This window comes from Rana temporaria, chromosome 2, assembly GCF_905171775.1.
Source record: "Rana temporaria chromosome 2, aRanTem1.1, whole genome shotgun sequence".
Classification (NCBI taxonomy): domain Eukaryota; kingdom Metazoa; phylum Chordata; class Amphibia; order Anura; family Ranidae; genus Rana; species Rana temporaria.
In genome coordinates this window covers 128,879,998-128,896,812 of record NC_053490.1, presented here as the reverse complement: position 1 = coordinate 128,896,812, position 16,815 = coordinate 128,879,998, and the positions used below count along the sequence as shown (strand labels likewise).

The following is a 16,815-nucleotide window of genomic DNA, read 5'->3' as shown; positions in this document are numbered from 1 at the left end:
TATCCTCTGTGTGGAAAGCAAAGCAAACATTTAATATCAGATTTCAATGCCCCATGCTTGAGATAAGTTAATAAACACCCATCCTTTGAGAGTCACCTGCTGACATCTTACACAGCTAATGGCTCTGAATTCTGGTCATCACTAAAAGCAGGGATCCCTACTGAAATTGGGGAACAATCAGCGTGGTTCCCAATCATGTAATTAATAAATCAGATGTAGGCTTCATTGACAAAATAAGCTTTCAGCCTGTAGATGAACACTGCCATCCTTGCCTGCAGTACCATTTATTTCATTAGAATTTTAAAATACAGAAGAGGGCGCATGCGGGTCGATGGTGGACGCATAAGATCAGAGCTCCAGCCTCCGTTCGTTAATCTGAAGCTCCCGCTCCGTGACATCATGCTTCTACAGCCCCCAGAGCCCTCTCACCCGATCTAGGAACCATTCAGCTACCCCTCAGGCGTTTTATGGGTAAGATCGGCGATCAGAGACACATTTATCAGAGGCACGCATCGCAGGCCGTGCTCAAGCACATGGATCGTTACTTACGTAGGCCGCAATCCCTGGCCTCAGGTACTTCAGTTGACACCGTGGAACCGGCAGAGACCCTCCCGCTAGTCGATCCATACTTATTCGCTGCAAACCCCACACACAAGTCACAACCACCCGATCAGCCCTCTATGGCAATGATGGTGACTGTGGAGGTACTGGATTTAAAGCTGCAGGCCCTGCTCCAGAGTCCGACCCAAAACATTGCCAAAAAGGTAGGAAAGCTTGCACATGAACTCAAGGGGGAAATAGATCAACTGGGGGAACAAACTGATACATTGGAATCCAAATTTGACGACATAGTGCAGTATGTCCATGTCTTAGAGGAAGAAAACCCTAACCTAAAAAATGCAGTATCCCAACTGCAAATTCAACAGGAAGACCTAGAGTATAGGGAGCGCCGCCAGAACCTGTGGATCCGTGGGGTCCCTGAATCCATTACAGTTCCCTCTCCTTGCACTATTTTTTACCTTGGCGCCCCATGTTCCTGATATTGATTGGTGCCTTGATAGAGCCCATAAGTCGCTGGCTCCTAAATCTCCTCAAGGTGCCAACCCCAGAGATATCATTGTTTGGGCACCCCATATTCCTGATATTGATTGGTGCCTTGATAGAGCCCATAAGTCGCTGGCTCCTAAATCTCCTCAAGGTGCCAACCCCAGAGATATCATTGTTTGCTTACACTTTTACGAAAGCAAAGAAGCTCTTACCATTGCTACCTGCAATGGAACACGGGTTGATTTTAAAGGTGCAAAAATGTTAATCTTTAGTGACTTATCGCCCATTACCTTGGCTAAACTATGCATTCTGCACCCTGTTACTGCACACCTACAGCACCACCAGGTTCCATACTGTTGGGGCATTCCATTCTGCCTCTCAGTAACCAAAGATGGATCACAATTCTCAATGAGAGATCTCCAGGAATGTGAGACTTTCATCCGGAACCTGGGTCTTCCACCTATACCTGAAGAGGATCTATAGGCAAAGGCTCCAGCTTCCAGACCATTCTCCATCCCTGGGAAGATCTGGACCCCAGTTCGTCAGAGATCACGGAAAGCCCCCTTCACCCTCCAAAGAGCTGCAACATCCAAAGGCCCCACCTGAGGTTCATTACTGGACTGCCTCACTGCTTCACTTCCACACAGAAGTCTCGATTTCCACCTCTGTGTTATACTCTGGGCTCAGAGTCTGGATATCATCCCTGTTTTGGTTCTTTGTGAGAATATCACCCTTACCTACGCCCATTAGGTTAAGGGCCTGAACTTCATTCGTAAACGCTGGTTGTGTTAAAAGAGTTCAGATCCTCTAGCGCAGATGTGATCATGGTTCAGGAGACGCATTTCAGGGCAGGAGGATTATTCCAATTGGCATCTATGTACTTTCCCACTACCTTTTGTAGCCTCTGATCCTTGCGGTAAAGCTGGAGTGGCAATCCTCTTCAAGAGTTCATCCATAGGAATCAAATCTTCTCACCTGGATCCTTGTGGCTGGTATGTCCTCCTGAACTGTGACCACATGAATACTTCCTTTACCCTTGCTAATATTTATGCACCCAACTCGGGACAGATTAGGTTCCTAGAGGAGGTTTTTGAGAAAATTCAATCTTTCTCCCAACCCTTCATGATCATAGGTGGTGATTTTAATCTATGCATGTCTTCGACCAAAGATAGATTTACCTTGTTTCAAAATACCCCATCTCTCCAAGTGCAAAAAATGTCCTCCTCGTTACGAAAGTTGGTCCGAGTCCATAATTTGTTTGACACTTGGAGGGTGAAACTGCCAAAAATGTACGTTATTTTCCCCACCCCACAAATTATACACGAGACTGGATCACTTCTTTGTTTCGGCACCTTCACTGATATATGTGGTTAACTCTGACATATGCACGATCACCTGGTCAGACCACGCACCCATAGTACTAGATCTTCTCTTATCTGCTCTAGTACCTAGGAAATGTCACTGGCGTCTTAACGAATCCCTTTTCAACACCCCTACTGTTCAACTACACTTACAACAAAAATGTACTGAATTCTTTCAACTCAACAAGGGTACGGTATCTAGGAACTCTACTCTGTGGGAAGCCCATAAAGCCTTTTTTAGGGGTGAGTGCATTTCCTCTGGTTCTCGCTTAAAGCGGGATTCCGCATTCCAATGCTCATCTCTTTAAATTGGTCATTCGTGTTTGCCATTTCATCCAGATATGGATTTTCAGGCCCATTTATGCAAGCCATCAGAGCATTGTACTCTTCCAGTACTGATCCCAATGTCCCAACTGAAAACGCTTCAGAAGGAACTTCCTAGATTTTATATGGAACAATGCTTCCCATAGGATAGCTAGCTCAGTACTCCAAGCCCTACGAACCAGGGGAGGTCTTGGGCACCCGACATACTACTACGCCACTCATCTGAGAGCTATTGCCTCTTTGACATCCAGATGTGCCCCAAACAGGTGGTCAGAGATTGAAATGGGAATCACAATCCCTGCCCATCCATGTTGCATGCTATGGCTGTCCTCTGACAAATTCACCTCTCAATTTTGTAATCGTTTGCTTGAATCCAATGTTATTTAGGCTTTTAATTTGGATAGCCTTTTCTGATAGCTTATCTTACGACTCTATGTTGCCAAGCCAGTATATTCCAGTTACGCCATTTGGTACATCCAGTGACACGCAAACTACTCTCCTTCTCTGACTTACAAATCCAAACATAAAATCCAAAAATCTCTCTTCTACTCTTTCCTACAATCAAACATTTCTTTGCCACCAAAATTCCACACGTGACCTTAGACATACCAACTGATTTTGAACTGTCATCCAGAGGCCCCTATGAGCCACACCTGATTTCCTCTATCTCTAAAATTCTACATGCAACACCCCCCCCCCCCCGACTGAACATTCGACCCATCTCTCTAGGTTAAAGGAGGGAAATTTGGGATTCTACCTCAAAAGTTTCAAGATGTGTGGCTCAGAGGGAAACTGCATACAAAATACTTATGTTTTGCTGCAGGACTCCAGAATTCCTAGCCACTTGAAAACTGTCATCTTCTGGGCAATGCTGGAGGTGTGGTTCCTCCTTAGGTACCCACTATCACATATTCTGGGAATGCTCTGCACTTATACTTTTCTGGACGCAAGTCCACCCGATCTCTTGGAAAAGGTCCTGGTCCCCTTCAACCCCATACATCGTTTTCTAGGTTTGCCTCTCCCGAATACCAAACGAGCCATACCACAGTGTTGGCTGACCACTACCCCTCCTACTTTTGCGCAATTTCTTATAGCCATAGCAGATATACGCAGAATAGAACACCATACCGCTGTTATTGATGATTTCCTGCCTAGATTTGAAAGTATATGGGGAAATGGGATTCTGAGACGCAACCCCCAACACCATAACAATATAACTACTGTGATTTCTACTTGCTGTTCTTTTGTGTTCTGACAGGGGGATGCCCCCCTCCCCAAGAGAACACACCGGTCAGCGCTGACCGGCAGACCTTTTTCGGTCATGCCCCTTGGACAGAAGCCGGCCGAATTGTCAGACCGACTGGAGTACACATGGGCCAGATGACGGCCGGTTTCTATTGAACCAGCCTTTGCCGTCCAACATTTGGCCTGTGTATACTAGGCTTAATAAGAATTGAGTAGAAGATTAAAATGAAGATGCTTCTGGAAAGACAGGGTAGATGAGTAGGCCAGGCCTAAACCATTCCAAGGTGTCTCTGTGCTTCTTTAGACACTCTAATACCTCTGATACAGGAGGTGTGTTACTGGCTGAATCACCAAATGAAAACACCTCCAGCAGCCCTGATTTGCCATCATTGGCAGAGAGGGACACCTATGTAGATTATTTTGCATGTGGCCAGAAATGTACTGTGAGTTATAATATTTTTTTAAACTGTCCACTAGATGGCACTTATCCCTCTCTATACACACACACACACACCAGCAGTGGGGAAAATCACACCGCATTCCTGTTAAGATTGTATGCGATTCTTTGCCGTGCGATTTGCGCCAATGGTTTTTGTATTTACGCAAATCACACCACAAAATAACACATCTTGGTGAGATGATCAGCCTTTCTCAACCTTTGTACCCCAGAGGAACCCTGGAAAACATTTTTAGATATTGGGGAACCTCTGCTAAAATAAGTTTATTGGGATCAGTAAGACAAATATTCCTTATAAATGCCACCCTGAGAATGCCACCATTCAGAGCACTGTGCCACAGCCGTGGCTCCCATGCGCATGCGCAGAAGTGATGTCATTGCGGCTTGGCCGATCAAACAGCCAGAACCCGGGAAGCAAGACCAGAAGATAGAAGCCCTAGCAACGGTGACAGTATGCCTCTGGAGGGCTTCATTTTAGGGCAAGTCTTTCATAATATGCTAGTATACAATGCATACTAGCACATTATGACATTAGCTTGCAGGGGACCGGATTTTATGATCCCCACAGAGTTTACTACCGCTTTGAGGAATGTCAGGGGCAGGAGAAAAATCCCTTATATCGGTCCTCTCTCCACTCCCCACCACTAATTAACCACTTTTGAAGGAAAAGTACTTTCAGAGCAATTCTAGCACAGCTTAAATGGATGTAGTATAATCACTAACCTGCATCTCCAACAATTTCAGCAGCCCACTTGGCAGCAGACTTCACACTTTCATTTTCAGAAACATCCACTATGACTGTATGTAGTCTGCTAGAAGTCTCCTCTTTTAGCTTCTCAGCCCCTTGCGGAGTCAGGCATGCTGCCAAAACTTTCATGCCTCGTTTGTCTAGCATCTTCGCCAGTAGGCTCCCAAATCCGGTGTCACATCCAGTGATAAAGACATATTTATCTGTAATGTTTTCCAGTATCAGACTTTGTCTGTACCATCTGTACAGAAGGATCAACCCCAACACTATCAGCAGAGGGAGCAACAGGCACATGACAGTGTGTTAAAGCTCACTGTAAAGAGGATATACAGAAAGAGTAATTAGAGTAATATTCATTTTTGGCTTTTATTCTATCATCACAGGTAGGTAGATTATATTTAAATCCTAACTGGGTGACATTTAGTTTGCTATGGCACCATATATATATATTCAACAATTGACATTTAAAAAAAAAAAATCAGTGTTCTTTTGCAACTGTTTGTATAGGTCTTCAGTTAGCTCATAATCGGCCTGTTGACAAGCCAGGACAACTGCCGTGGCCCACCCAGTAGTGTCAGAGGGCAAGTCAAGGTCACATCTTATCCAATGAATGGTAGTGGGGTCTGGCACTGGATTTGGCCATTGAGTAGTGGGTATCAGTTGATCTGACAATTGTGAATCCACCACCATATAAAGTGCACGCTTACCAACTGCACAAGCTTTGATGCTTGCGGCTAATACCCAGTCAGGACCTTTTCCTCTGGAAGTTCCAAATGGATAGCAAAACGAACTTCAACAGTCTCCAGACACCACTAGCAAGCATGTAACATTGGTATGCAATCAGGGACACAACGATCAGGTATCCTTACTCGGCGATAATGTTCAAACCAGCCAAAAGAAAAGGGAGGAAAGAATTACCATAGGTAAAAACAAATTATATTTATTATATTAACAACTGTACCACTTACATGTGGGTAAAATAATTGAAGTATAAACCATAAGCCGGCCGGCTATGATATGAATGCCCGTCCTAGCGTGACGTTGAACAGCGCTGTGACATCAGCACATGCCCCAGGACGACGTCAGACTTGTGACAAAACGCATTCTGACGCCACTGCGCAATTCAACGTCCCTCTAGGACGGGCGTTCGTATCGTAGCCGGCCGGCTTATGGTTTGCACTTGAATTTTTTTACCCAAATGTAAGTGCTACTGTTTTTAATATACCAGTAATAAATATAATTTGGTTTTACCTATGGCTATTCTTTCCTCTCTTTTCTTTGGGCTGGTTTGCACATTATCGCAGAGTGAGGATACCGGATCGTTGTGTCCCTGATTGCATACCAATATTACCTGCTTACTAGTGGTGTCTGGAGACTGTTGAAGTTTGATTTGCCATTCATTTGTAACTTCCAGAGGAAAAGGCCCTGGCAGGGTATTAGCCCCAAGCATTAAAGCTTGTGCAGCTGGTATGGTAGATTCACAATTGTCAGTCAATACGTTTACCACAGTCACAGGATCTCAACACTATGGGGCTGATTTACCAAGCCTTTACTCCATGACTCATGGAGTAAAAGCAGGAGTAGCAGCCGTTTTGACATTTACTATTGAAATACGCTGCTAGTGCAGTGTATTTCAGTAGTTACTAAAGTGCTCAGTGCGCCCAGGAGAGGGCGCATGGTGCGCCTGATAGACCTGGCGCACGGCACATTGAAATGTAAATATCGGGGATTCGGGCGGGAGTTTATTAGGGGGGGAGGTGAGGTTATGCAGGGGAAGTGAAGTTACATGTGTTTGAATGTGTTTGGCGGGCCGAATTGAAAGTGTTTTTTGGAAACCGATCCCCGTACGCTTACACAGTGCGCCTGAACCTCGGGAGGTTCATTTTCATACTGGGCATGCGTACAGGGAAATTTCAGGGTTCCGCGCTGACATGCCGTGTGAGCGGCGGGCATCGACTTATATAGGGCAATGCCACCATGTGACCTCAACCCATGTGACATCACATTCCCTGGGCATGATGGGAATGTGATGTCACATGGGTTGAGGTCACATGGTGGCATTGCCCTATATAAGTCAATGCCCACCGCTCACACGGCATTCCAGCGCCGGACCTCGATGTGTCAACATTGAATGGAAGAGAAGGGAGAAGACAGCGGAGACAACCCCTGAGCTCCCGGAAGAGACAGGCAGAAGCGGAAGGCACCGCAGAAGCCCGGAGAGTGGCGCCCTCCGGCGGAAAACGACGAAGCCCGGAGCCCTCCCACATAGGCAAGGAGCCTCATGGCGAAGGGGGCTCCGGCAGAAAACAGCCCGGGGGGGGCTACAGCAGCACCCCCCCCCCGGCAGAAAACGACGAAGCCCGGAGCCCTCCCCCATAGGCAAGGAGCCTCATGGCGAAGGGGGCTCAGGCAGAAAATGGCGTAGATGACGGGGGAGAGGTAGGTGCACCCCCCCGCAGAAAGCGACGAAGCCCGGGACCCTCCCCCATAGGCAAGGAGCTTCATGGTGAAGGGGGTCCCCGCGGAAGACGATGAAGCCCGGGGCCTAATGGGGTGGTGGTGGGGGGCCCCGGCAGAAGACCCCCAGCTGACTAATAAATTAATTTATAAATGTGTGTGGTGTGTTATTTTTTTACATTTTTTCCCCAGGTGAATGGGTAGGGGTACAATGTACCCCATACTCATTCACATAGGGTGGGGGACCGGAATCTGGGGGCCCCCTTATTAAAGGGGGCTCTCAGATTCTGATAAGCCCCCCGCCCGCATACCCCGACAACCAACGGCCAGGGTTGTCGGGAAGAGGCTCTTGTCCCTATCGACATGGGGACAAGAGTGCTGTGGGGTGGGGTGGGGGGGCAGTGCCCCCCTCCCCCACAGCACACACTCCCCCATGTTGAGGGCATGCGGTCTGGTACGGCTCAGGATGGGGGGGGGGCGCTCGCTCGTCCCCACCCCCATTCCTGTCTGGGCCAGACTGCTTGCCTGGGATGAGGGCTTCGCCTGGATCTGGGGGGGAACCCCACGCTGGTTTTCGGCGTGGGTTTAACCCCTCACGTTCCGGACCAAGCCGAAGAGCCTAATGTACCCCTGGAGGGAGACCCACGCCGGTTTCTTGTTTGAAATTTGGCACGGAGTTCCCCTTTATCCCACTCCAGTCAGGGGGGGCAATGCCTGATCATCTGTTCATACAATGTATGAACAGCGATCTGTCATTTCCCCTAGTCAGTCCCACCCCCCCTTACAGTTAGAACACACTCGCTCTAACGCACGCGTCAATACCTCACGTGTGGTTTGAACGGTGTTTACATATGTGGGCGGGACTTACGCAAGTCCCGCCCACATATGTAAACATCGTTCAAACCACACATGTGAGGTATTGACGCGTGCGTTAGAGCGATAGTAATACTTTTAGCACTAGACTTTCTCTGTAGCTATAAACTGGTAACCTAAAAAAAAGAAAAAAAAAAAGTCGCCTATGGGGATTTTAAAGTACTGAATTTTGGCCCCCATTCCATGAGTGTTTGCAATAGTAAAGCGTGACATGTAAGGTATCTATTTACTCGGTGTAACATCATCTTTCACATTATCACCAAAAATTGGGCTAACTTTAGTGTTTTGTTAATTTTTAACCACTTGAGCCCCAGACCATATTACTGGTCAATGACCAGGCCAGTTTTTGTGATTCGGCACTGCGTCGTTTTAACTGGTTCCCAATCAAAATTGTCGTCCTTTTTATTCCCACAAATAGATTATTAAATGTGCGTGTTCACTTCTGACTGTAAGGACAGGGGCATTTTAATTATTATTATTTAGTTTTGTTACGTAATAATTCACTAAGACCTCCCCTTCAGGCTGGAAAGCTTGAGTTCAGGGGAAAAAAAAAAAAGTTCTCATGCCATTACAGCTTTGTTCCTACATGTGTGATGAACTGAGTCTGCTCAGACACTTAGAAAAAAATATCCTTTCTTTTTAAAAGGTGAAAATCACTTGGATGCTCATAGAAGCTTGGTTGGGTTATTACCAGGTGTAAGCACTTACAAGCTCACCCAAACTAGAGACTGAAATTTGTTCATGTGATTTCAATTGCTTCATTACTAGCACATGTTATAAAAAGCGTGGATCGATCAGTCCTCAGCTGCCCTCATAGGGGCAGGCAGGCATGCTGTTGCTAAACAAAAATGTGGTTTGTTGCATGTTTATTTTGCCAATGGTTTTTGTTTATTTTTAAATGATGTTCACTTTGATGTATTTGTCTCTGCTGCCTTATTTTGATAAACATTTGTGAAGATGTTGGGACGTTAAACCTATGTTTATTTTGATTTTTGAAATGTATTTTTGTTTGTGTGTGTGTGTTACGGAACCATGAACCAGACGTACAACAAGAGATAAGTGAAAATAAGAAGGCTTTATTGAAAATCAAGCTGTAAAGCAAAAGTCCAACGGATGGTGAAACCAGAGGTCAGGAACCAGAAGGGTAATCAGACGAAGCCAGGATCAGGAACCAGCAGGGAAGTCAGACAAAGCCAGGAACAGAACCAGAAGCAGCAGCAGTCTTAGAAGCATGTGCACACAGGAGGACCAAGCAAGGAACTGAAGTCACAGACCTCCTATATATGTGAGCCAGGCATCCAGCTCCTCCCAGTGGGAAGGAGGAGCCGCAGGGTGGGAGGCTACAAGAGACCTAGAAACCAAGATGGCCGCCAGCACATGTCAAACGAAGGAGACAGGAGAGAGGTAAGACCATGACAGTACCTCCCCCTCAAGGGCCCCTCCTCCGCGGTGCAAAAAACGGTTTCTGAGGGAAGCGTGCGTGGAAGGCTCGGAGCAAGGCAGGAGCATGGACATCTGCGGAGGGAACCCAGGAACGCTCCTCAGGGCCATAACCACGCCAGTGGACCAAAAACTGCACCCGACCGCGGACCAGGCGTGAGTCCAGGATATTGCTCACCTCATACTCCTCGTGATTGCCCACTTGGACCGGACGAGGCAGAGGAACCGAGGAAGTGAAGCGATTGCACACCAGTGGCTTCAACAGGGAGACATGAAACACGTTGGAGATCCGCATGCCAGGAGGAAGCGCAAGGGCATAGGCTACCGGGTTTACCCTGCGAAGCACTCGGAAGGGACCAACAAAGCGAGGAGCCAGCTTGGGAGTGGGCACTCGAAGGTTGAGGTTGCGAGTGGACAACCATACACGGTCTCCGACCTGGTAGGAAGGAGCAGGCGCTCGTCTGCGATCAGCCTGGAGTTTCTGGCGCTGTGCAGAGACCTCAAGGGACCTCTGGATCTGTACCCAAGAAGCACGTAGAGCAGAAAGGTGATCCTCCACAGCCGGAATATCCTGGGGAGAGAATGCCTCCGGTAACACGGCAGGTTGGAACCCATAATTGGCCATGAAGGGAGACGTCCCAGAGGAAGAGTTCACAGCCGTGTTCCTGGCAAACTCAGCCCAAGGCAGGAGGTCAACCCAATTGTCCTGGTGATCGGAGACATAGCAACGAAGGAATTGCTCCAAGGCCTGATTGGATCGTTCTGCGGCCCCATTGGACTGAGGGTGGTAGGCCGAGGAGAAGGAGAGATGAATCCCCAACTGGGAGCAAAAGGCGCGCCAGAACCTGGACACAAACTGACTCCCCCGATCCGACACTATCTCCTTGGGCAAACCGTGCAACCGGAAGACCTCCCGGGCAAAAATCGTGGCCAACTCTTGTGCAGAGGGTAACTTCTTGAGAGGAACACAGTGGCACATTTTGGAAAACCGATCCACAATCATGAGAATGACCGTATGGCCTCGGGATGCAGGGAGGTCCACAATGAAATCCATCCCCAGGTGTGACCATGGGCGCTCCCCGGTGGCTATGGGTTGCAGCAGGCCCAACGGAAGGTGCCGAGGGGACTTACTTTGGGCACAAACGGAGCATGCCGCTACATATGCGGCGATGTCGGAACGTAGGGAAGGCCACCAGAACAGACGTGAAACAGCCCAGGACAGCTGATTCTTACCAGGATGCCCCGCGGTCTTGGAGTTATGGTAGGTTCGCAACAACCGAGTGCGCAACTCCTCAGGCACAAAACATCTGCCGTTGGGTGTCCCAGAGGGAGCACCAGACTGAGCCGCCAAAATCTGCTCACCAAGGGGAGAGGTCAGGCTGGTGCGAATGGCGGCCAGGATCTGATTCGGAGGTATGACCGAAGTCGGTATAGATTCCTCCCTGGACAGCTCGGAGTACTGCCGTGATAAGGCATCCGCCCTGATGTTCTTGGAACCAGGTAGGTAGGAGACCACGTAATTAAAACGTGACAAGAACAGAGCCCATCTGGCCTGACGTGGTGTCAATCTCTTGGCCTCAGAAAGGTAGGTCAGATTCTTGTGGTCCGTCAGGATGAGAACCGGAACCACCGAGCCCTCGAGCAAGTGCCTCCACTCTTTGAGAGCCTGCACTATGGCCAATAACTCCCTGTCACCAATCTGATAGTTGCACTCCGCGGGTGACAGTTTCCGGGAGTAAAACCCACAAGGAAGCAGCGGACCCTCTGGTGTCCTACGCTGAGACAGAAGGGCGCCTACTCCCGTCTCGGACGCGTCCACCTCGAGGACAAAGGGCAACCCAGGGTTGGGATGAGACAGAATCGGAGCTGACACAAAGGCGGATTTTAGGGCCTCAAAAGCCCGGATGGCCTCGAGCGGCCAGACCTGGGAATTACTGCCCTTCCTGGTCAGATCCGTGAGAGGCTTGGCCAGCATGGAGAAGTCCCTGATGAACTTCCGATAATAATTGGCGAAGCCCAAAAAGCGCTGCAGGGAACGAAGACCACTGGGCTGGGGCCACTGTAAGACAGCCGAGACCTTCTCAGGATCCATGGAGAACCCCTCAGCAGAAATGATGTAACCTAGGAAGGTTACCTGGGATCGGTGAAATTCGCATTTCTCAAGCTTACCGAACAGCTTGTTCTCTCGTAACCGTTGCAACACTCGTTTGACATCCAGAATGTGGGCCTCCATGGATTCAGAATATACCAAGATGTCATCCAAATAGACCACCACACACTGCTGCAACAGGTCACGGAAAACATCGTTGATGAATTCCTGAAAGACTGCGGGCGCATTGCACAACCCAAAGGGCATAACCAAGGATTCATAATGACCGGTCCTGGTGTTAAACGCGGTCTTCCACTCATCGCCCGCCTTGATCCTTACCAGGTTATATGCCGCCCTCAGGTCGAGTTTGGTAAAGACCGTGGCCCCTTTCAGGCGATCGAACAGCTCAGAAATCAAGGGTATCGGGTAAGCGTTCTTGATCGTGATGCGATTGAGACCCCTGTAATCGATGCAAGGCCTCAACTCACCGCCCTTCTTTTTCACAAAGAAAAATCCAGCCCCTGCCGGGGACGAGGATTTGCGAATGTGACCACGGGACAGCGCCTCCATCACGTACTCCTCCATGGCCTCATTCTCCGCAACCGACAGTGGATAGACCCTGCCGCGAGGAGGAACGGCACCAGGTTGTAACTCTATGGCACAATCATAGGGGCGGTGCGGAGGTAGGGCAACTGCGCGTACCTTATCGAATACATCCCGGTACTCCTCGTATTCAGGAGGCAACAGAGAGTCCGAGGAAGTACACAGCAACTTGACAGGCCCATGGATGCACTTAGCCCCACACTGTGGTGACCATGAGAGGATCTCAGCCGATCTCCAGTCGAAAGTCGGATTATGCTTCTGGAGCCAGGGGTACCCCAAGACCACCGAGTAGTGTGGAGACGAAATAACTTGGAAGCAGACCGACTCTCTGTGAGCGACACCAATGGCTATCCCCACTGGAAGGGTCTCATGAGTCACGTGTGACGGCTGGAGGGGTCTGCCGTCTATCGCCTCTAGAGCCAGCGGGGAACCTCGAGCCTGTAGAGGAATGGAATTGGCGGCAGCGAACTCACTATCAATGAAAAAACCACCAGCACCAGAGTCCACCAACGCCTGGGTCGTCACCGAGCCCCCGACCCAGGAGAGGACAACAGTGATCAGTGGTTTATCAACACGGGAAACCGGGGACGAGGAGACTCCACCCAAGATCTGCCCCCGACAGGATCTCAGGTGCGAGCGTTTCCCGGACGGTTCGGACATGCCAACCGAAAATGCCCACCGAGACCACAGTACATGCATCGGCCCTCGCGTCTCCGGAGTACCCTCTCCCCCTCGGACAGGCGGGCAAACCCCAGCTGCATGGGTTCACCCCCAGACAAGTCAACACCAGGAGGCGTGGGAGGAGAGGGAGGCACGGGTGGGACAGCAAAAGTAGGCGCCAAACTGTTAGGAGGCCTCCGCAGGCGCTCCTTAAAGGAAGGTCTCTCCCTGAGTCTGGTGTCAATCAAAATCAGGAAAGAAATAAGAGCCTCGAGCTCCACTGGTAGGTCCTTAGCTGCAACCTCATCCTTCAAGGCATCCGAGAGACCATGAGAGAAAGCAGCGACCAGAGCCTCATTATTCCAACCTACCTCTGCTGCCAGGGTACGAAACTCAATGGCGTATTCGGCTACGGATCGTGAACCCTGTCTGACGGACATAAGGAGCTTCGCAGCAGAGGCGGCGCGAGCCGGCACATCGAATACCTTCCGAAGAGAAGCAACAAAACCGGAAAACTCGGCAACCACCGGATTGTTGTTCTCCCATAAAGGGCTGGCCCAGGCCAAGGCCTTGTCCGAGAGCAGCGAGATCAAGAAGCCCACCTTTGATCTCTCAGTGGGAAAGGCATGTGGCAGCAACTCGAAATAAATGCCCACTTGGTTAAGGAAACCTCGGCACTGAGTTGGCTCTCCCCCAAATCGTTGTGGAAGGGGGGCAGAACCGGACATACCCCGAAACACCGCAGGCGCAACATCAGGTGTCGGGGTAGACTCTGGCGCAACAACCGGAGCGGCAGTAGGAGCGGGCCCAGGAGCGACAACCGACCCATCGGCAACGGGAGCGACATGAGCCGTGCGTTCAAGCAGGGTTTGCAACGCCACGGCGAACTGACCCAACAGGGACTCCAGCTGATCAAGTCTGGCAACCAGCGTGGGTAGCGAGGATGGCTCTGTACCGTCAAAATTCATGGCTTGGTCCTAATGTTACGGAACCATGAACCAGACGTACAACAAGAGATAAGTGAAAATAAGAAGGCTTTATTGAAAATCAAGCTGTAAAGCAAAAGTCCAACGGATGGTGAAACCAGAGGTCAGGAACCAGAAGGGTAATCAGACGAAGCCAGGATCAGGAACCAGCAGGGAAGTCAGACGAAGCCAGGAACAGAACCAGAAGCAGCAGCAGTCTTAGAAGCATGTGCACACAGGAGGACCAAGCAAGGAACTGAAGTCACAGACCTCCTATATATGTGAGCCAGGCATCCAGCTCCTCCCAGTGGGAAGGAGGAGCCGCAGGGTGGGAGGCTACAAGAGACCTAGAAACCAAGATGGCCGCCAGCACATGTCAAACGAAGGAGACAGGAGAGAGGTAAGACCATGACAGTGTGTGTGTGTGTGTGTGTGTGTGTGTGTGTGTGTGTGTGTGTTTGTTTGTTTGTCTTTTTTTGCTTTCCTTGTTTTGTTGACCAATAAAAATAACTTTAACATTTTGAAGTTTTGTTTTTTGTTACTTTTTCATGCTACATATTTTGACAGCTGCAGCTGAAATAGGTTTGGGCCTAACAAATTATGTGTGATTTTTGTCTAAGCTTCTTTCCTGGTGTGTAATCATGAAATGTTTGCCATGTTTATTCTCCATGACTTTAAAGACAAAGTGGTAAGTATTTTCTTTTTACTGCAGTGGTCCTCAGCCCTCAAGTACCCCCGACAGGACATGTTTTGTGGATTTCTCTTATCAAGAATTGCTATCCAGACTGTCTTTTAAAGCACATGTGCAAGATGAAGGAAAACCTGAAAACATGGCCTGTTGGGGGGGGGGGGGGGGGGGATATTGGTGGACAGGCTTGAAGTGCTGATTTACAGCACTGTGCTTAAATCTAGCGCAAGTCAATCCTATTCTAATTGTGGGTGTTTGAGGGAAGCCAAGTGAGTGTTAGAACCCCTGCTTGTGTTTTTTTTGGGTTGAGCTTTGTGTCCCTTTTCTTAAAATTGGCTTCACTTCCTGTCACACAGCTGAACAGGAAGTGAGGTTAAAACCCTACCAGTGTCTTTTCTTGGGGACACAGGTCAGTCTAACTAGTGTCCCCATTAAGCAAATTGCACTCCAGCACTGCTGTGTACACCCCAAATCATGGGTCTTCAAACTACGGCCCTCCAGTTGTTCGAGAACTACAATTCCCATCATGCCTAGTCATGTCTGTGAATGTCAGTGCATTACAAGGCCTCATGGGATGTGTAGTTCTACAACAGCTGGAGGGCCGTAGTTTGAGGATCCCTGCCCCAAATGATTTAGTTTGGGGTTTAGTAAAGGCAAAGCCACTCTGCAGTACAAGCATAGTTGCTGAAAATCAGAGAGGAAGCACTCACGGTTTTAACATCCAATCCTGTAGAAGCAAAGTTGTTTTGTTTTCTTCCTTGCTTGTCCACTTGTAGTGCAAAGTGGATTTGCCTTTAGTAAATGGACCCCAAAGTCCAAGATCCCTAATAATTTGGGGTGTACACAGCAAAATGCTAGAGTGCAATTTACATAATGGGAAACTATTTAGATTGATCTCTGTGTCCCCAAGAAAAGATATTAGTAAGGTTTTACCCTCACTTCCTGTTTGGCTATGTGACAGGAAGTGAATGAATTTGAATTAGAAAGGGTGAAGACACCTCACAAATGTTGTCACTATCAGGGGAGCAGACATCCCCAAAAAATGAGCAGATAATACTTATTTGCAAATTAATAATTTTTTAGATAACATTGGGTGGTGTTTGTGGGGGGCCCTAACACACACATTCATACATATTAGCAACGCTGTATCCTGGCCTATTGGCATGGTTATATTTTCTTAGGCCTCTCAATAAAACTCTGAAATTTGTGCTTAAACTAGAACTATAATCAACACTTTTTATTTTCTTTAATTTTGGATAGAGTGAGGGAGGGTTATAGGCCCTGTCAGTTTATTTTGTATTATCTGTGTCCAATTGGGGAGATTTGCCTTCACTTCCTGCCCCATAAACAAACAGGAAGTGAGAGAAACTATGCAAATTAAGGGAGTCCAGTAACCCCCCCCCCCCCAGAACTAGTGTGTGTGTGTTCCCTGAAAATTCCTGGGCGGGTCATACAAAAACAGAGTGTGGCTTTGACAGGAAGGGGTGGGTCATTTTTCTATTAGGAGGTGCAGAAGTTTAGTTAGGCCTAGGGCAGCACAAAACCTAAATATACTACTGCATATTAGGGCTTATTTAGACAGGATCTGATTTACAGCATGTTTTTATAGTGTGGGAGGAAACCCATGCAGGCACAGGGAGAGAAAACTCCAGGCAGGTGGTGTCACGGGCTGGATTCGAACCAGCGACCCTTTTGCTGCTAGGTCAAAGTGCTATACACTACACCACTGTGCTGAACGAACATGATTGCAGCTGAAAGCATGAGATCTTTTTTTTTTTTCCAATACCATGCTTTCCAGCCTTATTGACCCCGCCTCTCTCCATAAAGAGTACCTGTCACACACTAGTCCTATTACAAG

General features: G+C 48.5%; 1 protein-coding gene across 1 annotated transcript in view; it reads right to left on the bottom strand.

The window, feature by feature from the left end:
• The window catches only part of LOC120929487 (retinol dehydrogenase 7-like), a 64,647-nt gene that overhangs the window by 22,443 nt on the left and 25,389 nt on the right, over window positions 1–16,815 (bottom strand). The window contains exon 2 of the mRNA XM_040340963.1: window positions 5,158–5,495. Within this exon, the coding sequence (XP_040196897.1) occupies window positions 5,158–5,476 (319 nt within the window). The 5' untranslated portion in view covers window positions 5,477–5,495. The remainder of the gene's footprint in view (window positions 1–5,157; window positions 5,496–16,815) is intronic.